This window comes from Malania oleifera, chromosome 1, assembly GCF_029873635.1.
Source record: "Malania oleifera isolate guangnan ecotype guangnan chromosome 1, ASM2987363v1, whole genome shotgun sequence".
NCBI classification, from domain to species: domain Eukaryota; kingdom Viridiplantae; phylum Streptophyta; class Magnoliopsida; order Santalales; family Ximeniaceae; genus Malania; species Malania oleifera.
Window position 1 is genome coordinate 133,236,626 of NC_080417.1, and position 25,170 is coordinate 133,261,795.

A 25,170-nucleotide genomic window follows, 5' to 3' on the forward strand; every position below is an offset into this window, starting at 1 on the left:
GCTTGAGCTTTTGCCCAAACCCATGTAAATTATAGCAAGTTTGGGATGGGAGCTTCAGCTAAATTTGGCCCAAACCAGTCTGCCTTTTGTGGATCCCTATCACCATCAGGCAAGCAAATTATTACATTAGTATTTAGTAAAAACCAGACTCCAAACAATACTCTTAACTTCTAACATGGTCCATATCAATCCCATAAAAAAAATATAAACTAATAAATATTTGATGCATAATTGAAAAGAAAGAACTCGACACATTCATATATTGATTGGTACCTTTCTTCGAGAAATTGTCCTCGTCAACTGTGCAGAAACACCAAAATCTGCAACCTGTAAACAAGATCACAAACATAAACTAAAGAAACCAACAAAGGTAAAAAAAATGTGCTGACATTCCACAAAGCACGTGTACACGTAATAATACTAGGCATTCAAAGATGGTAAACATAATCATGTTCAAAAACAAAGCACATACCTTAACATCACCATTTTCTGCCAATAGAATGTTTGCCGCTGCCAGAATTACAATGTAAAAGTTTAATTACACCCAGGCAATTTTGAAAATAGGAAACACAGGTATCATTTATAAGATTATTTTTTCCCCGAGCATGGAATAATGAGCAAATTAAAAAACTATATTTTCCAAGCAGAGCATAGTAAAGATGGGAGGGGCAGGGGGGGGAAGTTGTCTTCTATGAGGTTGGTGAAAGAAATTTATTGATCAGTAAGTCTGATACTTACAAGGAAAACTTAAAAACAACAGAAGGCAGGTTTAATAAAGCCAGAGGTGGGAAGGATAACTTATTTAAAACAGAAGAGGGAAAAAAACCTTTAATATCTCTGTGAATTTTCCCTTCATTATGGAGATATTCAATTGCATGCAGCAAATCACGTAAAATGCAAGCTATTGACATTTCATCCAGTGGAGGACCTGATTGGATCTGCAGCAGCACAACCTGAATTAGATTTTCAAAATCCCAGAAAAAAATAAAAACAGAGAGTATTTCCAAAAGATTGCTTCTCTTTTGAAAATTATATTGAATACAAGCCTGTCATTACTCTACATCTAATGGAAAGGAAAAGAGAATAAGACTGAAGAGGGAGAGAGGAAAGGGGCCAAGATAGAGACAAAACTGCATTACAATAAAAGCAGTTCTAATCAAAAATTCCAGACCTCCATCAAAGATCACAAAACAAAAAACAGCATCTATTTTACAAATTTTTGCGAATATTTGTCAGTTAGCCGACAATGATCTTTGTCCTAGAAAAATAAAATAAAAAAGAGAGCCTTACATCACTCCTTAACAACAAATTTGAACACTAAATCTACAATAGTGAATAGCCCAGTACATATAATACGACATTCCTTTATAAAGCAGGCCTCTGGTTAATGATTCTCCCACTTCAAATTTACTATCACCAACTAATCAACCTTCTATCTAATCTAATATTTCCCACAATAATATTACAGGCCCTCCTCCACAGCAATTTACCAATTGGGCTTAACACACTTACAATTAAGCCAAGGCCCTCTCTTGAAATGCAAAATGAAAGAAGAGAAGGTGAAGAAAAACAGTATGTTGGAAGCACATTCAAAAGGATATTTTAGTGTCTAACAACAATTTAAAACTGAATGCATTATCTAAGATGCCAGTCCCTCTTTCAAAACCACAAACTGAAAGGTCCAGCACATTTTACATGATAATGACAAGTGCAAAAAGCAAATGGAGGAATAACAACCAACGCACAATCTTCCCACCCAATATGAGTGTTAGGCAGGCCATGATGCGCACAGCCTTACCTCCATATTTTGGAGAGGCTGTTTCTTTAATTTGACCATGTGATCTCCAAGTTCAAGGGTAGCGCACTCATAATTGGGCCAAAACTCCCCCTCAAAATGCAAAGATGAAAGAAAAGGAAAAGAAAAACAGAGTGGGTGAGAAGCGCATTCAAAAGGATATTTTAGTGTAATCGACTATTCAAGACTGAATGCATCAAAACCACAGACTGAAAGTTCCACTGTATTTGTAATGCTACTGACAAGTATCATTGCAATAACCAAAGCACAATCATCCCACTCAATGTGAGGGATCTAAGATGGTGCGCGCAACCTTACCTCCATAGTTTCTTTAATTTGATCATGTGATATCCAGGTCTGGGTGCAGCACTCTTACAATTGGGCCAAGGCTGGCCACAAAATGCAAAATGAAAGAAGAGAAGGAAAAGAAAAACAGGTAGGTGGGAAGCACATTCAAAAGGATGTTTTAGCATAAAAATTATTCAAAGCTAAATGCATTAATAAAGAGGAGGTCAGTATGTGTCATACTATGAATAATACAAAATATAACTGTTTATTTCCAAATGAAAAGTTTATGGCCAAGCATTTCTTTTTACAGTCTCAACATCATTAATTAGACCAAAGTACTTTTCAAAAAAAATAAGAAAGAGAGAGAGAGAGAGAGAGAGAGAGACAGAGAGAGAGAGAGAAAAAATCAAATAGATCCATAATATAAACAAGTACCAATTATTACTGAATTAACCACTGACAATAATATTCCAAGAAATAATAGGCACTGAAAGGAGCCCCTGAAAAGCTCTCCGTATGAACCTGGAAAAAAATTATTTAAATCGAAAATGAAAGAAAAAAGCATCCATATACAAGCCTAGATGGTTAAAGATATGGCAAATAGAATGACTAAACATGGCAGACAAAAAACATGAAGTCTTTAACTCCTCACTAATCCTCAAAACCTGAAATGCAGCATCCTCACATCATGAATTGAAAATATATAGAAAAGCCAATAAATGTAACCTACTAGGTCAGCAACAGAGCCACCAGCCATGTATTCCATTATTATCCACAATTTGGTTTGATGAAGATAGGAACCATAGTACTCAGTAATATATGGAGATCGACATTGGGACAAAACTGAAATTTCCTGGAAGAAAGATGCTATGGATGAGCAATCTATTACCTCACACTATCTATTTGGCAGATTTAATTCACAAATTGATCAAGAGTGCCAAAGAGTACCTTTTGAATGTCCTCAATTTCATCCTCTCTGCAGAAATTTTCAAAACAAATTTCATTAGCAATTCACAGAGCAAATATGAATCTAATAGTGCACACAAAATAAATGTTTCATATGTATTCAGAGGATGCGGGAGCAAAAGTTAAAAGAGAGAGAAAATAAAAAAAGAGTTGTATTGGTGTTCATGATACCATTGGGTGAGTACTGTTCATGGTACTGCAGTGCAAAGTACTCTTGACATTACATCAGTAGTCTTATTTTTTGGGGCTTTTCTGTATTTTTCAGTTGTTCTCTAATTCTGCGGAAGTTAGAGATTAAACCAATTCAAAGTGTCAAGATTTATCTTTCTTAGAAGGATGTATATTTCTTGCATGGGTTTGTAACTTACCTAGAGGGACAGTCTAGTTTTGGGGGGTGGGGGGAACCTAGAAATCCTTGGATTTAGACTCCCAAAGAGCAGCACCTTGGCTGAGTATTTGATTGCTATTGCTCTTTCTTTTGATACTTTACTGTCGCTCACAACAAAATTCCGGTTAGGTTTGTTTCCTGCATCAGATTTGGTAAAAAAGGCTGCAGAAGGAACCATCAATTCCCATGGCAGTAAAACGAGTGATATTCCTAGGTTTAACCAAGCGCAAGAGATGTCAGAGATTCAAACATGATAGAGAAACTCAAACGACAAGTCTGAAACTTGTGTAAAGATCAAGCAGAAAGCCAAATGGAGATACTAGAAGGCAAAAATGACACATCAGGCAGTGGTTGAAATGAATTCACAATTTTTAAAAGTATTTGGTGGCATTACATGACATTCACATGATTCTCAAAAAAACTTTTCACCTCCACATTAAGAGATAAGCATATCAATGGTTTTCTTAAAAAAAAAATAGGTGCCTATTAGGCTGTGAGAAAAAGTTTTCATTTTCCTTTCCAGTTTTAAGAGAACTACAAAACGGCCACCTTATTTTTCAGTTTTTTAACATATATATGGGAACCTAGGGAAACAACAAAGTGATATTTTTCAAGCTTTCTATCTAATTGTTAGAAAATTAGAAAAAAATGGCGCATTAGTCCTTTAGGAAACTGGAAATTGAAAATGAAAATATGAAAATTGTTTTCCACAATTAAACAGGCCCAAAGTCCCTGCACAAAAGCAAAGCAAAGCATAGCTGTATATGCTTCTTTACACAAGAAAATGGGCCGCAGATGGTGGTCGTGGTAGGTTCAAGGATTTTATGCATCAGGGCAAACTCTTCTATCGTATTGCATTTCATCTGGCAGCGTAGCTGCACCCCCTCGATCCATCGTACTGGAGTGATCCAAGAATCAGCAGTTCTTCCAAGCTCAACTCTACAGGCCCAAAGTCTCTGCACAAAAGCATAGCTGTATATGTTTTTTTTTTTCCAACAAACACCTTGCCATGTATGCTCGTTTTTTTTTTATTTTCAATGTTGAGTACCCATGTTTATCTATCTTGTGTAAAGTCAACAGAGGGAGGGTAAATGTAGAAATCCCGAGTGTCTTGGAGTGATTTAGGGGATATTTATGTAGAGAATTGTCTATTATTAAGAGAGATTATTTTAGGAGATTGTTTCCATCTTTAGCATACCCGATTGTATTATAAGTATAATGTATCGACTTGTACAAATGAATTATTCAAGAAATACTAGAAAACCTATTCTGATTTCATGGTATCAGAGCTAGGGTTTCTATAATCCTAGTTAACGATGGTAGAAGGAGTCGTCAACAACAAAGGGTTGAGCACCTCTGAAGCTCTCGACAGCGAGACTGAAGCCACCTCCACCTTGAATTCGAATGGGCTAGACAACTCATCCTTCCCACTCTCGGTGGAGAGACTGAACAGAATGAATTTCCGTGAATGGGCTCAGCCAATCAAACTCATGATTGACGGCAAAGGAAAGTTAAGCTACCTTATTGGCGAGAAGAAGAAGCCCGCCTCAACCGACGCTGCAACTCTGCAGAAGTGGAAGTCTGAGAACTCCATGGTGACTACGTAGCTAGTGAACTCCATGAAACCTTCAATCGGCAAGACCTATCTGTTCCTACCAACGACAAAGGAATTCTGGGATGCTGTCTGAGAGACATACTCAAACGTTGAAAGCTACTCTCAAATCTTTGAGATCCAAACTCAGCTATGGCAGATGCGGCAAGGAGAAAGAGAAGTCACGGATATTATATGGAGATGACGAATCTCAAGCAAGAACTCGACCTGAGCATTGAGGAAGAATGGGAATGCCTTGGAGACAGTGCCCGATACAAGAAAAGACTCGAGAATGAATGAGTCTTCGAATTTTTGGCCAGACTCAACTGCTTGGACAAGGTGCGAGGGAGGATTCTCGGCCAACGTCCTCTGCCTTCAACTCAGGAAGTTTTCTCGGAGGTGAGGCGAGAGGAGAACCGTCGCAAAGTGATGTGGAAGGAGCTGACTCTGATCGGAAACAATGAGCCCGAAATGTCTGCCCTCATTTCAAGCGGAACTCCTCCTAGGACAAGCCAAAAAATGCAGAAAGGAAGACCTTGGTGTGAGCACTTCCGCAAGTCAGGCCACTCAAAAGATAATTGGTGAGAAATATATAGGAAGCCCGTAGATTGGAAGCCGAGACAGAATCCAAAAATTCGTAGCTACCAAGCTGCTATTGATAACCCAGCCGAGAAACCACAAGGTGAGAAAAATAATAATTCCACTTCAAATGCCGCATTCAGTCCAGAACAGTTGGAGCAACTCTATAAAATGTTCTCTACCATTCAAGCATCGGGTCAGTCTTCCACACGTATTCCTTCTGGTTCTTTAGCCCACCGAGGTAATTTTTTGACAGCCTTAAATACCATCTCTCATTACAAATCACCCTGGATAATTGATTCTAGTGCCTCTGATCATATGACCGATTCCTATCATCTGTTCTCATCGTATTCACCTTGTGCTGGAAATTTGAAAGTTAAAATTGCAAATGGATCACTCTCATCTTTTGCAAGCAAATAAAGTATTCGAATCTCTGACTCTATAACTCTAGAATCTGTCCTACATGTCCCTAAGTTGTCTTGCAATTTGTTATCCATTAGCCAGTTCACAAAAGATTCCAATTGCTCTGCTAAATTTATTTCCTCTCACTGTGTTTTCCGAGACCTATTATCGAGGAAGACGATTGGCAGTGCTAAGAAGTGTGAGGGACTCTACTACTTTGAGGAGACGAATATGAGTGAACAATGTCAAACTGCTATTTGTGATTCTGCATCTGTTTCTAGGAATAGTGAAATTTTGTTATGGCATTCTAGGATAGGTCATCCAAATTTTCAATACTTACTACGTTTATTTCCTTCCATTTGTTCAAATAAGAAGTCTTCTGATTTTTAGTGTAAGATTTGTGAACTTGCGAAACACTAACGTAATTGAGTAATTCCTTTCCAAAATCCACATACAAACCATCCAAAGCTTTTACTATGATTTATAGTGATTCATGGGGGCCCTCACGCTCTCTTAATCACACTCACACAAAATGGTTTGTTACTTTTATTGATGATCACACTCATATTTGATGGGTTTACTTGTTGAAAGATAAAACTGAAGTCCGTTCTATTTTTATCAATTTTCACTCTATAATTCAAACACAATTTCAAACTCACATTCAAATCTTGCGTATTGATAATGGTATAGAATATTTCAATAATATCTTGGGAATTTATGTTCAAGAAAATGGAATCATCCATCAAAGTTCCTGCGTGGATACCCCTCAAAAAAATGGGGTTGTCAAACGCAAAAATAAGCATATTCTTGAAGTAGCTCGGGCATTGATGTTCACTATAAATGTGAAAAAAAAATTTTGGGCGATGCCACTTTAACAGCTACATATCTCATTAATAAAATGCCTAGTCGGGTTCTTTCTTTTGCCACTCCACTCCAAAAATTCCAAGAATGTTTTCCCAACTCTTGGCTCAACTGCAATCTCACCCTAAAAATTTTTGGGTGTATTGCATTTGTACATGTTCATGCTCACAATAGGGATAAATTGGAACCTCGTGCCATTAAGTGTGTTTTTATTGGTTACTCTCCTACTCAAAAAGACTACAAATGTTATGATCCTGTCACAAAAAAATTGTTTGTTAGCCTTGATGTCACATTCTTTGAAACCACTCCTTACTTCCAAAAGCCCTCTTTTCAGGGGAAGAATTGGAGTAAAGATAGGTTCTTTGATTTCTCTGTTGATGAATCTGTGCCATACACTAAGTCTATCAACACCACTACACCATTCCCTGATCTGTCATGTACAAAAGACCATTTAAACTCGGGGGAAGATGTAGAAAACAAAATAACAAGGAGATACTTGTTTACTCAAGGAAGCCAAAATCAAAAAGCAGGGAGAATCTCATACCTGAGGCACCAAGAGAGTTGGAACTGGTGATAGCTCCGAGCAACCATGAGTCCACGCCCAATCCCGATCAGGTAATAAATCCAAATGGCCATGAACTTCCTTCTGATAAGTCTACACCTAATGACATCAATTTACTCATTGCTCTCAGAAGACAAACTAGGTCATGTACTCTCCATCCCTGGTCAAAATACATGTCTTATAAAACTTTGTCTACAGGGTGTCGTTCTTTTACCTCTAACCTTGACAGGATAAAAATTCCAAAAAATATCCAAGAAGCCTTGGAGATTCCAGAATGGAGGGAAGCCATTATGGAGGAAATGCAAACCATGGAAAAGAACGGAACTTGGGATGTTATGAATTTGTCGAGAGGGAAGAAGCCAGTAGACTGCAAATGGGTCTTCACGGTGAAATATAGAGCTGATGGGACAGTTGAACGGTATAAAGCCCGTCTTGTTGCAAAAGGGTTTACACAGACCAATGGCAATGACTACACAGAGACGTTTGGTGGCAAAATTGAATACAGTTCGGATTCTCCTGTCCTTGGCAGCCAACTTGGATTGGTCACTTCAACAACTCGACATTAAAAATGCATTTCTAAATGGCGAGTTAGAAAAAGAAGTATACATGACAATACCACCAGGTTTCAGTAAAAAAGGCAAAGAAAACAGAGTATGTAAACTCAAGAAGTCCATGTATGGACTTAAACAATCTCCCCTAGAGCATGGTTCGACAGATTTGCGAAGGTGATAAAGAACCAAGGATATTGACAAGGGCAATCAGATCACACTATGTTTTCCAACAGTCTGAAAGTGGGAAGAAAACAATTCTGATTGTGTATGTTGATGATATAATCCTAACTGGAGATGATACAATGGAGAAGGAAAGATTGAAGAAAGTCCTAACTACTGAGTTTGAAGTTAAAGACCTGGGACGAATGTGATACTTCTTGGGAATGAAAGTTGCTAGATCAAAAAAAGGTATCAATGTCTCTCAGCGAAAGTATATCCTTGTTCTCCTAACCAAAACCGGCATGCTAGGATGCAAACCTAGTGAAACCCCCATTGAAGCAGTAAAGTGAGTTGAAAACTGCGGAATATCGATTGAAAAGGAGAGGTATCAGAGATTGGTTGGTAAACTAATTTATCTATCACATAACAAACCCGACATCACATTTGCAGTAAGTGTGGTAAGCCAACACATGCATTCACTAAAGAAGACTCACCTAGAGGTTGTGTACAAGATTCTCAGGTATCTCAAGGGTTCTCTGGAAAAAGGACTCTTCTTCAAGAAGTGTGAGAGCAAGGAAGTAGAAGTTTTCACAGATGCTGATTGGGCAAGATCAGTGGAAAATAGAAGGTCCTACCACCAGATATTGCACCTTTGTATGGGGAAATTTGGTGACTTAGAGGACTAAAAAACAGAATGTAGTGGCTCAAAGTAGTGCTGAAGCTGAGTTCAGGGCAGTTGCACAAGGGATATGTGAAGGACTATGGTTACGGAAACTTTTGGAAGAACTACAAATCACGGTAAAATTCCCTATCAAACTCTACTGTGATAACAAAGAAGCCATCAGTATCTCTCTTAATCCAGTTCAACATGAGAAGACTGAGCATGTAGAAGTGGACCGACACTTTATCAAAGAAAAGGTTGAAGGAGGAACCATTTGTATGACTTATGTTCCTACCAACGAACAAACAGCAAACATCTTTACCAAAGGGTTAGTCCGACAAAGTTTTGATGATTTCATCTGCAAGTTGGATATGATCAATATCTATGATCCAACTTGAGGGGGAGTGTAGAAATCCCGAGTCTCTTGGAGTGATTTAGGGGATACTTGTGCAGAGAATTGTCTATTATTAAGAGAGATTATTTTAGGAGATTGTTTCCATCATTAGCAAACCCGATTGTATTATAAGTATAATGTATCGGCTTGTACAAATGAATTATTCAAGAAATACAAAAAACCTATTCTGATTTCAGTAAACCATGACAGAATCAATAACTACAAAAGAAGTCAACACAAGAGTACACTAATGTCAATGCTCCACGTCACAAAAGTCCAACAAACCAATCACTAAAAGGGATCTCTCTTTTACATTATCATATAACAGTACTTATAAATTCATGCGCATTTTTACAACATGAAGAAAAGAAGAATATCAATGCATCTTTTGGCATTTGGAATGCCCATGTTCTACACTAATAATTCTTTTATTTTCAATACAAAATAATTACATAATAACAAAGGGCATTTTGTCCATGGAAAATTGTGTGCTTCCTCCTAGGCCACACAATTGTTACTAGTATATGAACAATTTCAATATAACAAAGTTTTAGTCTCAACAAACTACAAGCAAAGGGTTAAACTCATAAAAAACAAGCAGTTATTAGGAAGAACTTTTAGCACTGAAAAGAAGAAAAATTAATCATAAAAAAAAATAAAGAACAGAAATATTCAGAACTATATACTCACGATTCTTCCAAATCAATAACTTTAATAGCAACGTCTTTGTTAAGCTCCTTATCAAACCTGTAAATGAAGAAACTCATCAAAAGATACTACCTTGATCTACAAACAGATTTTCACACCATGATATGAAACTTCTTTCTCAACCAAAGACTAAAAAAGGAATGGAAGAAAATCATTACTTTTGCAATGGCAAATTTCAATTTTAGAATAAGAAACCACATTATTTCATAAGAAAATAACTTTTATACAAACTATACAGCACTCTAACATGAAAAATTAGTTACTAACAAATATGAGCAGAAAATTAAAGCATATGGACGTGTTAGATATCATCCCAGTAAACAGAACAGCACTTATGGTCACAGCAGGAGTAAGAGAGTCATAAAAAAATGTAGTAAATTATAAAGAAAAAAGAATTGGGCGGGTTTTTTGAGTAATGGCAGTGCATGTGCAGGTTTTCTGTTGGATGAGATTTGCAAACAGTACAGTTGTTTCTGATTCATCTGATATGCTTGGGGATTTAAGGTATGTGCCACATCCTCCATTGGAAGGATTGGAGGGAATTAATTTTATTGAAAATGATGGTATGGATGAAAAGAAATTGGGTAAGGGAGGAATTTTTCAATCCCCTATACAGGAGTTTTCTGAGAAAAACCTTCAAGCACAGCATTTTTTAGATGAATTGGCTTTACACATGTCAGATTCTGGAGGTAATGAAATTGTATAGATGGTAAATCTAAGGCTAAGAAGGGTTAGAGGGGATTAGCAAATTTGAAGAGTAAGGTGAATTATGATGGGAAGGGATTAAAGAGGGGTTTTCTTGGTTAATTTAAATGTCGTTTATTTTTTTTAATTTTCATTTTATTTTTGGAGGATTTCATTTCCTTGCCCATGTTGTTTCTCTCTCTCAACACATCTTTTATCCCAAAAAAAAAAGGTGTAGTGAACTGTTCTTCAATAGAGTAGGTGAGACCACAGTTGTCAAATCGAGATTCGAATCATGAATCGAAATCCCAATTTCATGAATCAAGAATTGAATCAAATCGTAAGACTTGCATATATGTAAAACAAGTAAAATAGTAAAATACATTAAAATTTCAACAAATATGGATAATCCATGTTGATAGTTGGAACGGCACTTGCCTTCAAAGCAAGTTTTGTAGGTCTAAATCCTACCTTGATCTATCTAACTCATACATATATTGATATAAAAGGAAAACTAGCCATATAAGCAAGTTATACCATGATCAAACCATTCCCCCTCTATAAAGTATCAAATTAAGAAAGTTTCTATGAAACTATAACAATTGTTATGTGACTCAAAACTAAAGTACTAAGTCAAAAAGTTCAAGATACACTGAAAAGAAAGATAAGGGGACACAAAATTTTAAAAAATTGACCTTCATGTTTATGATGTAAGTTTACATGTTTAACAATAAAAAATTCATGCGCATGCTTTCCTTCAAAAACAATTAGGAGAGGAAACAAGAAAAACTTAATGAAAAATTGAGCTTTATGGTTTTTAAGGAAATGAATCAATGAAAAACAATAAAAATTTGAACTTTATGGTGTTAAGAAAAGTCATTTTTAATGCACAGGCTTGCTCTAATAACAAAAACAAGAAGAGAAAGTAAATAAAAAACATAAACAAAACTTACTAAGATATAAAAACTAATGAAAATTGGATCTTTAAATCCTAAGGAAGAGGGTAATGTGCAAACCAAAAGCTCACCCAACTAGTTGACTTTGCTTTTCTTCTCAAGACAGGATTCCTTCTCTACCTCTGGTTTTCTTCTGATCTTATCTAATGGCAGAAATAAGAGGTGCAGAATGAGAGGGCCATCAAATTTCTTTCTTCCCCTTTGAAGGACAAAACTCATGTAAATAGCAAAAAGAAGGCCACCATGAAAAAGGAAAAAGGTCTAAAAGTCTTTTAAGTTGGGTTTTAGAGGAGTTGCATCAAAATCTTACGATTCATACAATTCAATTCGATTCACCTCGATTCACTGCCTTCTATGATTCTCCCATGTGATTCAAATGGATTTATGCCTTTCAAGATACGAGTCGTATGATTCAAATCAAGAATTGTATGATTCTAACAACTATGGGTGAGACACGATTTCATAAAACAGAGGGAAGAGCCACAACAACAACAACAAGAAACAACCCTTAAGTCCCACTTGGTGGGGTTGGCTACATGAATACTTTTCTGCCAATTCACCCGATCAAGGGCATTTTCCTCCGCTAGCTTAAGAACAACTAAGCCTTTCGTCACACTACCTCACTCCAAGTTTTTTACATCTAACCCTACCTCTTTTAATACCAGAAACAATAACTAACTCGCTCATCCCTCTAGCTGCACTGCTTGGCGCATGTTTCAAATGCCCAAACCATCTAAGTCGCCCCTCTCTTATCTTGTCTTCAACAGGTCCTCTATGCCTATTGCATACATGTTTGTTCATTAATTTATCTTTCAATGTTATACTTATACCATTCATCCACTATAACATTTGCATTTCGGAAACTTCTATTTTTTGTACATATTGTTTCTTAGTTGTCCAACACTCTAATCCATAAAGCATGGCTGGTCTTATAGCTGTCTTATAGAACTTTCCTTTTAATATTAAGCGTATCTTACAATTACATAACACACCTACCGCACTCCTCCAATTGAAATGTTGTTAAAATCCCAGGTCTTAGAACCTTACAATCCTATAAACCAAAAATCACAAGTGGATTTAACACCTATTAAAAATCTCCTAATGGTGGGGTCCTTCTAGATCATGATCTTAGGCATGGATATGGAATTTTTATAATCCTATGATCCTAACATCCCACATGTGTAATGAAATTCACATCTAATTTAAATGAATTTTTTATTTGTTGATAAGGTAATGTTTTAATAACTTTTATTTATACCAACATTGCATAACCAAACAAAAAATGAAGAAGTCCAAGCATATGCGCAAAAGATAAACAAAAAAAAAATCCATTTTAATTGAAGCTTGAACTTTGACTACAAGATAGAATGAAACCCTTAAGCCCTGCTTCGATCTGTGGTCACTTTGCAGGTTTCAACATTTTTCTTTTTCATGATTTGTCCTTAGACTCACTAATTTGGCAATTTCACCTCCTTGTAGATTAAAACTGGGTAGATAATTTATTTTCCTATTTTCCTCCATGATATCTTCCTACTAGTAATTGTTGATTTAATACGAATTCTCAAGCCACAACAAAGCCTTAAACTCCACATACATGAATCAATTTTGACCACATAACATGATTTTTTTATTCCATAAAAATGTAACTGTGCAGTTAAATAACATCATGACAAGTAATTTCATTTTCCTAATCCCATTTTAGGCCTGGATTATTATAGGCAATCACCTAAAATTCTTAAATGCTAGAATGATGCTTATTTTTTCAGGTTTAAATGTCGTCTATCTAGTTCATAGAATCTTATAATCCTAAATGATCTATGAACCCAAGAACCTCCTAGTGGAATCACAATAGGGTCCCAACTTTAACGACATTGTGGGAGAGAAAGCAAAGGCTAAGGCCAACAAAAAAAGTAGAAAAACCCTTAAAGGCTCATGTGCCCTGTGACTGGTGAAGGAAGAATAGGATGATGCAAGGGTGTGGCCAAAGGGGATGTTGGGGTGAGACAGGATGAAAAATGGGAGAGGAAGGTACAGGGGAGAGGTAAGCTACTCTTTATATAGATCAAGAACCTCTTATGTGCGAATGGGCCAAAGATCCTCTCATAAGGCAAGTGGAGATATTTACACCGATGACAAGGTGAGCATTACCCAACAAGGTGATGCCATTAGGCATGTTACCCCATAAGAATACAATGTGTTTAGTTTAGCAAGAAGGTTACAAATGGTGCTAATTGGTGAGTGAATGGATAAAAGGAAGCTATGTGTCCAGAAATAGCACACAAGCATAATGGAGCTCACAAGAAAGGATGAAGGGTCAAAGATCTAATAGCAGAACCATTTACTTGTGAAAAATTTTATGGTGATTGAAAAATAGTTTGATCACAATCTCTAAGCGATTGATTATGATTGAAGGAAAATCCTTCGACTAAGATTGGACAAGGTAAGGGAAATATCTTCTTTGTTTGTGATCAAGAATAATATTTCTCATAATAGGAGGATTTGGTTTTCGAAAGTGCCTGTAATCTATTTTGTAGATGGGTTATCTGTTTTTGGTCGAATCGAATGGAAGGGGATATCAAAGTGTTCAAATGGTTATTATGCAGTATTGGATGTCAATTAGTTGGACTATGGTGGGAAAGACTTGGAATTAGGTTTGGGGTGGAAAGGCAAGAAAGTTTTAGTGTTTATCCCTAGTAGCACAAAAGGCAACAGGTGGTGAAGCTTCAGAAACGATTGATGTGAGTTAGCTAAGGAATTTCATAAGGATTCTAAAGGTGTAAATGAAGATAGCTCTCTAGGTCGCAAATTATGGAGACAGGTGGTGCTGGAGACAAGAAAGGTGAAGGCAAAGGTTGAGGTGGCCAAGTTCAATCTAGAAATCAAGGTGTGATGGTTGGGTGACACGAGTTGTGCTATCAGCATGGAGATTCGTTGCAACTGAAGGAAGTGAGGATACATAGATAGATACCATTGCAAATAAATCAAAGATGAACAACCATAACGTGAAGGTAGCTAGGGTTCCTGATGGAGCTGCAATCTCACAGAGGTGGCTAGGATTGTGTTCGGAGAGGAGGTTGCGAAGATAATTGGGTTAGGATGTTTGCTCCAATGCTCCAAGATGTGAGTCAAACCAACCAAGCTTCAAAGCAAGTTCAAAAGATAGCAACCTAGCTACCAAACAGGATTGTGGTGTTAAAAATGTTCTAAGTTTCAAAGAGGGACTAGAAGGTGGTGCAAAAAAGAGTAAAACAGAAGATGTTGGGTTGGAGAGGAACTATGATGTTTCATGTTTTAATTCTAATAGATTTAAGGGTAATACGATGAGGAAGGTAGTGTAAGTTTTAATTCTATGTTCGCTGGAAGGCAATGTATGGGAGCAAAGATGAGGAAGGTATTTGAAGGTAAGAGAGAAAATTTTGGTGAGTTAGTGCCAAAGTTATTAAGGAGAGATTCAAAAGGAGAATCAAGTATTGTGGAAGACCTACATGCTAAGAAAAGAAGGTTGTATCTAGTGATGGGGCAAGTAGGATAGGAGGTAAAGAAATGGGGGGCCTTTCAAATATAGATAGATGCTATCAGTGAGTTTGACTGTGATGAGCAGTTGTTGTTGAATGAGATTCAAGAACAATATGGGTATGTTTCTGATTCTTGTGTTGAACTAGGGAATTTATCTTATGATCATCCACCCTCCTTGGAAGGGTTGGATAAAATCTCTATTTTTGATCATGATGGATTGGTTAATAATTCACAATGTAAAAATGGAATTCTACCTACACCCATGGAGGAGATTGCTAAGAAGGAGGTCAAAGTTCAAGATCTTTTGGATAAAATGAATTTAAAGATGAGTGATTTTGGAGGAAATAAGCGCACAAGGATGGTGGTAAAAGTCAAAAATATGAAGGATCATAGGGAATTAGCAAATTTGAAGAGCTCAGAAAATTACGATGGAAGGGCTTTAAAAAGGAGTTTCCTTGGTTAATATTGTTTAGTTTTACCTTTGTTGTCTTTTGGTTTTGTTCTCTTTCATTCTTCTTCTTTTTTCTCTTTGGTGTGTTTTTTGTTTTTTCAATTAGTGGACTTCTTGTCCCTAGACATTCTACCTTCTCTCTTCTCTATATTGTCTTTTATTATCAAAAAAAAAAAATGCATGAAGGATGCTTCACTTAACAGGCCTCAACCTCCAATCAAGCCAACTCTATCTCATCAATCCCAAGAAACCAATATTAATTATCTTACCAAAGATCCTTCATTAACCCTCTTCTAACCCATTCATCCTTTCCATACCTTGCGAGCAATCAAATGCTGCTCAATTATCCCTAGATGAAAGCTCTTTGTGAACAACAATCTAGAAGATCAGTCAAATTAGTCAATAAAAAACATAACAAAAATGAATGAGGTTTGGCTGCATTTGATTGAGTAATAGAATCACTCTACATTTGCTAACCCCACAATTCAGTAGGTACAATTAAAAAATAATAAAAAATATTTTATAATTGGATTTTATTTTTATTTTTTTGAAATTTTATGGAATTTCTTATTTTAATTATATTTTTAATTTCATTTGATTAAATTATTTGAACTTTAATTAAAAAGTACGTATAAAATAAATAATTTAATAAAAAATTAATTATGGACATTAAAATATTCTGGCAACAGGTTGCCAAAACAACTGAAAATCATAAATATTGGTTTCCAGTTTCTTCACAAACAGCTGAAAACCAGCAACATAAACAAATCTGTTTTCATGATAAGTTTCTTCACTGTATCAAAACAAAAAACAAAAAACAAAAAACGGAAAACAGCAATGATACCAAACAGACCCCAAGCAATCCTCCTTACAAAAAACCATAAAAAATATAATAAAAGAAATCAAAACAGCCAGCCAGCGAAGCACACTATAAGTCCGAAAAAGTCATTTCTTTGGAACATCCTGCTTTAAAAACCCACAAGGAGACCAGATATTGAATCCAATCCCACAGCACAATCAAAGGCATACTCATCCTTGTAAAAATACAAGCATCCGCTCCAACCAAATTCCCCACAAACTGAAAAAATTGCACGCCTCCACAATGCCAAACTGTTGTTACCCCTTCCAAAACCTGAAAATAAAATAGCCAACAAATCCTTCACCCACTCCAGAGTGCAGACACACTAAACTCTCGCCAAATAAGACAAAAAGATTATTCCACGCCCTCCATGAAAAGGAGCAATGAAGGAACAGGAAAGAAACAGATTCTGAATTTCCAAACAAGATAGATCTTGAAAGGCCTCCTACTCTGCAACAGATTGTTAGTATTAACTATATTTAAAGCAGCAAATAAAAACCTTAATTTTAGAAGGGACTTTAGCCTTCCAAATAAAACTATGAAGCGGGCAAGACAAGCTTTTATTGGTTAAATGCTCAAAAAAAAAAAGACTTACAAGAATACTTCCCAGAAGAATCAAGAATCCACAAAACTACTTTCATAAAGAAATCTACTGTCCAGCACACTTAATAAGGAAACAAACTCCAACACCTCCCTATTGTTAAGAGCCCTATGAAAATTGAAATATCAAGAAACCAGACCCACTAGAATTAAGGAATGAAGAAACAGATTCATTGTGCAAAGAGGACAATATATAAAAACAGGGAAAAATTGAGCAAAGTGAAGAACACCCACCCAAATGTCTTCCCAAAACTTAATATGGAACTCATTTCCCACAATAAAATTTGTAACAGGAATAAAAAGAGGATATAACTGTGAAATACCTTTCCAAGGCCTTCCATTAGAGCATCTCAACCCCAAATAAGCATTCCACCCATTATCCTGCAAGCCAAATTTATTTTTAATAACTTTGTGGCAAAGGGAAGAGTCCTCTAAGGGAAAATGCCACAACCATTTACCCAATAAAGCAATGTTCTCAGGCACCAACTCACCGAGACCCAAACCCCCCTCCTTTTAGACCTACAAACAACCTCCCGACTAACCAAAGGATGTTTTTTCTCCCCTGCTCTCAACCAAAGAAAGTCTCTTATGATTTTCTCAACATTTCTGGCTACTCTCACAGGAAATCTGAAAATAGACAAGAAATAAAGAAGAATACTAGCAAGGCAAGCCTAAATGAGAGTAATATGCCCACCTAGAGAAAATAAGCAGCCTTCCACCCATCCAACCTCTTATATACCTTCTCCAACACAGGATCCCAACACCCAAAGGATAAATCAAAGGCCCAATTAAGAATGCGTCCACCTAAAGACGCACCTAGATAAATCAAAGTCCAATCAAGAATACTACACCCAACAGCCCCCGGGCATAAGCTCAAGTGGTAAGGACTTGCGTCAGACGGCCTTGGACAAAGGTGAAGTCTGGGGTTTGAACCCTGCTGCCTGCAGCGCACATCCGCGATTTACCTCCTACGTGTTGGTCAAGGGCACGGCTGGCGTAGGCGTGGGATTAGTTTGGTGCGTAAGCCCAGGACACCCGGCGATATCAAAAAAAAAAAGAATACTACACCCAACTAAAGAAAACAATTCCAAAGATCTAGAAATATCCAAACTGATACAAGCTAACCCACTCTTCCACAAATTTATTTTTAAACCAAAGACCCTCTCAAACAACTGCAAAATTGTAAGTACATTTAAAAGAGTATCATCTGCAAACTAAAGATAAGAAACCACAACCCCCTCACTTCCCACCCCAACCCCTCTCACAAACCCTCTTTCTAAAGCCCAGTAAACAAATCTACTCAAAACATCTGCCACAAAGCAAACCGGAAAGGAGGAAAAAGATGCCCCTGCCTAACCCCAGTCAAAGCCCTGGACCAAGACTAGGCTCTCCATTAATAATAATGGAGAAAGGAGCATTAGATAAACACCCCCTCATCCAACCCTCGGACTTGGAGTGTACTGAGCAATTCAAGTATGTTACGTCACAGGTCACTTTCCCTCTTCCACTACACAAGATGGACATAGGCTTGCATTCAACTGCAAACTAAACGAGACTCCCGTGCTCATAGCTTGTCAGATAAATCATTACGTATCAAGGAACTCCCAGTGATGAACATGAATGCTAAGGATTAATGTTGTTTTTCTACAGGTAAGCAAGTGCGACCCTCATCCAAGCCTGCCACCTATGACCAAACCCCTTCCTCAAAAAGATTTTATCAAGGAAATTCCAACTTACTAGATCATTAGCCTTTTCAAAGTCTACCCTAAAAATCACCCCATAATCTCCCCTACAAACATCCTCAACAGTCTCAATTGCTACTAAAATAGTGAGGTTTGATTTAGGAATGGAATAATTTTAACAACTCTTTTTGTCATGCAAAACTCTATCCTAAAATGATTTTTTCAGTCTTGCCCTTTCTAGACAATTTTGTAAGTTTCTTTTAATTAAATTTATAAAAAAAAAAAATAGCATACAAATTCATTTTTCATTTGGTTAGTAGAATCTTGTGATCCTCGATTCAATACTGCTGACCCTCCTAGCAATCCTTGGTAGGATCCCAATTTTAATTGCATGACGCAAACATCCATCCATGCATATGTGCATACATACATATCCATACAAATATATACATACATCCATATACATGCAGACATACATCCACATGCATATACATGCACACACATACAAAAAAAACTCAAATAAGTATATTATTTTAAATGCAATATAATATATATTATTTTTAATAAGAAAAAAGATGATGATTTCATTAGAAAAGAAAGAATATACTATAAGGGGAAAAGGAGGTTTTGCTATTCACCCAAAAAAAACCAAAACAACAAAGATTGCCAATCCCACTAGATATATGGAAAACATACTCTCTTAAAACAACCAGCAAGAAAACAACAATTTAAGGCCAAATAATAAATCCTATCCCATAACAAAGAAGAATTCAACTTTTTCCCCATAAATATGTGTACGTTCCATTCCATCCGAATTCACCACAACACTGCAAAAAGTGCACATCTCCACAAAGTAGAGGCATCTTTACTCCTACCAAACCCTAAAAATGATGTGGCCAACAAATCCTTCACTGACCCTGAACAAATCTAATGCGCTCCAAATAAGACAAAAAGTTCATTCCAAATTCTCCAAGAAAAAGCACAATGCAAAACAAGATAATAAGCTATTTCTGATCTATTAAAACATAAGGAGCACACAACTGGAGACAGTACCTTCGAAAGTCCCCTACTCTGCAGCATTTTGTTAGTTTTAACTCTATTAAGAACAATCAACCAAATCAAAGCTTTGATTGTAAAAGGAACTTTGGCCTTCCAAATACTTTTATGGGGTGGAAGGGACACATTAGGACTAATCAAATGATCATAAAAAAGACTTACAAGAATAAACCCCCAAAGAATCTAAAGCCCACAAACAACCATCCCTAGAAGGAAGACAAGTCCCCAACAGCAATAACAAAGAAAGAAAAGCTCCTCCACCCCCCCTATCATTTAGAGTTCTATATAAAAATTAAAAAAATTAAAAAAAAAAAAAAAAGAGGAAATCTCAATAAGATAAAGATGAGGAAAGGAGATAAAAAATGTTGTATTACCCACCCAAATATCTTCCCAAAATCAAATTTGAGAAACCATTACCAAAATCAAATTAGTATGCAGAAAGAAGATTGGGTAAATCCATAAAATATACCTCAAGCGGCTCTCAAAAGAACATCTTATTCCCAAATTTGCATCCTGCTAATTCACATGCATGCCAAATTTACTTCTTATAAGTTTATACCAAAGAGAAGTCTCCTCTAAGGGAAACTTTCATGACCATTAATCCATTATAGCAATTTTTGTGTACAGCAACTTACCAAACCCCTCTCCAACTTAGACCTACACACAAAATCCCACTAACCAAATGATCCCTCTTTCTCCTCTAACCCAGACCAAAGGGAATCTCTCATGATTTTCTCAATTGTACAAGCTAACCATACGAGAATTCTAAAGATAAACAAGAAATAAAGACAGGTAGTAGAAAGACAAGCATGAGCACAACCACTTTGGAAAATAAAGCATTTTTCCAATCATCTAATCGTTTAGACACTCGCTCCACCACGGGATATATAATAGCATAATTTATTATTAATTTTAGATAGCAAAAAAACTCTACTAACAAGAAAAAATAATTACAATGGAAGGAGGATAAGAAATCCTCCAAAAGAGAATGCAAGAAAGAATGTGCTAAATAACAGACTAAAAAATTACATTGTAGCTGCCTTCCAATCCCTTGGATATCGAATAGGAGACCCCCAAAACCACCCCCCCCCCCCCCCCCCCCCCCCCCCCAAAACCAAAAAAAAAAAGGAATGTGTCCAAAACAGAGCCAAAAAAGTTAACTTTCTCCCAAAGCAAGTTTGCAGAAGTCTTTGGATCTTTGAAGATTCTTGCAGAAGTCTTTTGATCTTTGAAGATTCTAGCATTCCCTTCAACTCAAAGCAATCACAGAATTGTATATACTGCGTAGTACCAAAACATCGTGCATTTATCATTCTTCCAAGAACCCCAAAACTTCATCTTGAAAAGTTTCCAAAGCCATCCATTCCTAACCAAACACGAAGGATAACGTAATATATTATTTTTAAAAAATAAAATATATTAAGAAAGAGAATGTACAATCAGAGTGAAGATACTAAATTCTAAAAAATAAAAAAGCAAAAAACAAAAATAAAGAAATAAAAATTAAAACAAATAATTTAAAAAAAAAAAAAAACTAAAATCAACCAAGAAAACCCCTCTTTAATCCCTTTCCTTGATGGTTCCCCTTACACTTCAAATTAGCTAACTTTCTCTAACCCTTCTTTACATTAGATTTACCACCATTAAACCTAACTTCATTTCCTCCATGATCAAATAACATGAGGCCCAAGTTATCCATTAAGCTCTGAGTTTGAAGATCTTTGTCAGATATTTCTTGAACTGGAGCAGGCAGGATTCCATCTTTTACCTCCCGCTCTTCTTTAAAACACCATCCTCAAAAACATTAATTCCATCTAAACCTTCTAGAGGAAGCAGAGGCACAAAATATAAATTTTCGAGGCAATCGAAAGAAGATTAGGAAGAAAATTCATGCTGATCCGAAATTTGATCCAAAAGTAAACCCCTTTCACATTCAAAATCACTACTGCCGACACTATCACCAACCGAAGCATCCACCCATCTCTTACTATCCTTACTCGCGTTAACCCTCTCACCAATTGGCTCCTCCACTATACTTAACACTCTAAAAGAATCACTCTTAAGAATTTCTTTTGTTTTCTCACCAGAGGAATCTCGCATATCTTCAATACGTTTCCTCCTTTCAAAACCCATTTGCACTTCCTTATGTCAAACATAAACCTTTTGGCTCCTCAAATTATCCTAATTGGCTCCCTTACCAGCTGAATTTCTTTCCACACCAACAACAGAGTGCTGAATTTCAACCTCACAAGAAATAAGAATCTAAGAAGAAGATCCCCCAATTTCATCCCTAAAACGTCACCCTCTAGAACATTAGTTGGATTTTAGAAACCCACCTTTCTGATTCAGCCTCCTTTTTTTTTTTTTTTGTTGTTTTCAGAGCAACTACTTTTCTCTTCTTGACCACCATAGATCTTGTTCGACGACGAGCGACGCACTGAAACGAACTCAACTTGCTTCAGCTGTGAAGGAAGATGTATTCCCATAGCCTCACTTGTTTTAAAAGAAAGGGTCTTCATTTTAATTAGGACCTGAATATGCTTTTGGGCTTGCCCATTCAATTGGCCCAACTATGAATTAACCAACTGAATTACTATCTTGCTAACCAAGCCCAATATAGATTGAAGATTCTGCTCTTCGGCCTACTTAACCAACAGGCCCATCAGAGATTTTAATAGGCCTTCACTATTTTCAAACAAACGGCCCAGGACTATAGTAAATGTCAAAGACCGAGGCCCAGCCCACCCAACCTTCATCATCCCGTCATCCATGCAGGGAACCCTACCCGCCTCTGGTCTCATCTCCTCAGCCGGAACCCTTGCCCTTAACAGCGTCAATTGATTGTGCAAAACAGACAAAAGATCTCCATTTGTATCATCCCCCCACAACGAACACACACAACCTCCAGCACACCCTGAGAAATTGAGCGAACCCCACTAGCCCAGTGTTTCCTGATACTACCTGATTCTAGGAGTGATTCTCATTAATCTTTTTACAATCTACTCCATCAGTGCCAAACAGAACATAACTCACCAGAGCATAAATTCTTCCCCAACTAGAGACCACCCATCACCTTTGGATCCTTCAGGGGCAAAGATAGGACAACCTTTTGCCTCTCCATCCATGCCTTAATTCCAGGAACTTCTTGCCCTCGTCACATGAATCACCATCCAATAATCAACATGACCCACCCTAAAACCATGAAAACCCTTGCTTAAACTCCCAACAAGAGGTGAGAACCATGTTGCTGCAACTGAAGAAAGACATACCCATCAATTGCATTGCTGATTCTTCTCAAGAATGAACAAAGTTCCAACCTTCCCTACTTTATCCAATCTCACATCGAAGGATTTCCCTTCAATTTGGCCTGAACGAATCCCACCACAAATAACTAACAGCACCATGGTAGCGATCGATAGTGAGATGAGTGCAAGAGAGTTCTTTGCACCAGAAAGAATACCATCATGAGAAAGAGTGAGAGAACGAGTCAATCAACCAAACATAATATATAATATTATCATAAATGTTATATAATATGCATTATGTGAATAAAATTAATATTAGCATAAATATAATAATATAATTTAATATTAATAATTATGATGACAGTACCAGTAAAAGTAGTAGATATTCCATTATACTGGAAATATGGAATATTATTATCTAATAAAATATAATGTTATAAGTAGTGTTTAAAGGCAAGGGCGTAAATAAGGAGGAATGATGGTTTTCATTGGGAAGACAGTTTCACAAGACCTTTCCCCTTCACAGCCTCTCTACCCCTCTGCTCTCTACCCTCATTGCTGGATTTGTCTATTGTTATGGTGGCTATAGACCATGAAGGAAGGGCTTCAAAGAAGATCAGTCCAAACCAAAGTGAAAACCTTTAATTTGAGACTCAATAAAGTGAGTAAGCGCGAGTGTCTGTTTGTACTTGAGCATAACTCCAATTTATTTGATGGAGGCGATTATTTTTATCATCAGTGAAGTGGTTCTTGGAGGGTATGTAGTCGGTGTTTGAAAGGTTGGGACAGGGACACTGGAGCATGCTAATTGGAATCATAACAAATAGGTTGGCGACTTGATGATTCAATCAACAAAGATGGGAAGTCCTTGGAGTTAGGGTTGGGATGGAAAGATAAGCGTATTTTCTTAGTATCTAAAGGAAATGAATGAGGATTGTGCAGGAGTGTTGTGTAATGACAAAGGAATTCAGTGTGATGGTTTCTGCTAGGGAAGGGAGTACAGAATAACACACTCTTATGGAGTAAGGTTATGATGAGGGAGGAAGCAACAAGTTTTGCTATTGATGAGGGTGTGCAATGCCAGGTCGTGATGCCCAATCGTACATCAATTCTCTGCATTCGGATGCAGCTAAGGTTTCATTGAAGGATGGTTATGTCAAGGAGATGAAGTGGAACGGGCCAGCTTGTGTGACTGGGGCCTGCAAAACCATGGGGAATGGTTTGGGCTTAGGGTAGGTTGGACTGGGTACTCTTAATATTACACTACGTCTGGGCCAGCTCTTGGGTAATCTTAAATCAAATCCAGCATATAAAATGGGAAGAATTCAGTTATCCCATCACTTAAAGGCCTGAAGCACATGCAGGCCATTGCTTCCACTAGTATTCAGGCCCATAATCCGTATAAGTCAATGACTCAAGGGTTTGGACCCAATGCTGGCCCCAAAAGGAGAGATATACCTATTCAAAAATACTGTCATCAGTGTTTCTCAAGTCATGGGGCAGTAAGATTTTTTCTCTCATTGTATAGTAGTGCAGAAGGATGTTAATGTTCAAAAGGGGGATACATATGAAAACAAGGTTTTAAAAGGCGTTCGCAAGGCACGCCTCTTGAGGCATTTTGAGCATAAAACGCCATAAGACATAAATCCTAAAATGCGTACGCCTCAAGGGAGAAAGCGTACGCCTCAGGCAAAAAGTCGCACCTTTTACGCATCATATGGAAAGGCGTACGCCTTTTGGAAGCAGCGTGATTTAAAATATTTAAAAAATAAATAAATAACAGCCTAATAGGGCTTTGACGAGCGTCAAAACCCCCCTCTCTTGACGAAGCTTCTTTCTTCCAAGTTTCCGTATCTCTCCAACGACTCCTCTAGCTTCTCGTCTCTCTCCAATGAGTCGATGACTCCTTCCGACGTATCGTCTCTCTCCGACGACCCCTTCGGAGCTCTCATCTCTTTCCAAGCTTGAGTCTGGCTTCGAAGACTCCTCCAGCTTCTCGTCTCTCTTCTACGAGTCGATGACCCCTTCCAACCTCTGATCTGGCTTTGACCCATTCGGACCTCTCGTCTCTCTCCAGCGACCCTTTACAGCCTCTCGTCTCTCTCTACAACCCCCTCCAACCTCTCTGCTTTGAGATCTCTTCTCACTCTGAGGTCTTTGCTCGAACTTATTCAGGTATTCAACTCTTGCTCTCTCCAATGTTGTTTGTAGCAGAC

The 25,170-nt window shown here is 37.2% G+C and overlaps 1 protein-coding gene across 3 annotated transcripts in view; it reads right to left on the minus strand.

Annotated features, from left to right (window-relative positions):
• The window catches only part of LOC131163733 (uncharacterized), a 51,813-nt gene that overhangs the window by 21,676 nt on the left and 4,967 nt on the right, over positions 1–25,170 (minus strand). For all 3 annotated transcript variants that reach the window (XM_058120453.1, XM_058120439.1, XM_058120446.1), the window contains exons 3-8: positions 9,888–9,944; positions 3,032–3,059; positions 2,814–2,936; positions 827–938; positions 473–510; positions 274–327 (exon numbers count right to left, since the gene is read on the minus strand). In XM_058120453.1, coding sequence (XP_057976436.1) covers positions 274–327; positions 473–510; positions 827–938; positions 2,814–2,936; positions 3,032–3,059; positions 9,888–9,944 — 412 coding nt within the window. The remainder of the gene's footprint in view (positions 1–273; positions 328–472; positions 511–826; positions 939–2,813; positions 2,937–3,031; positions 3,060–9,887; positions 9,945–25,170) is intronic.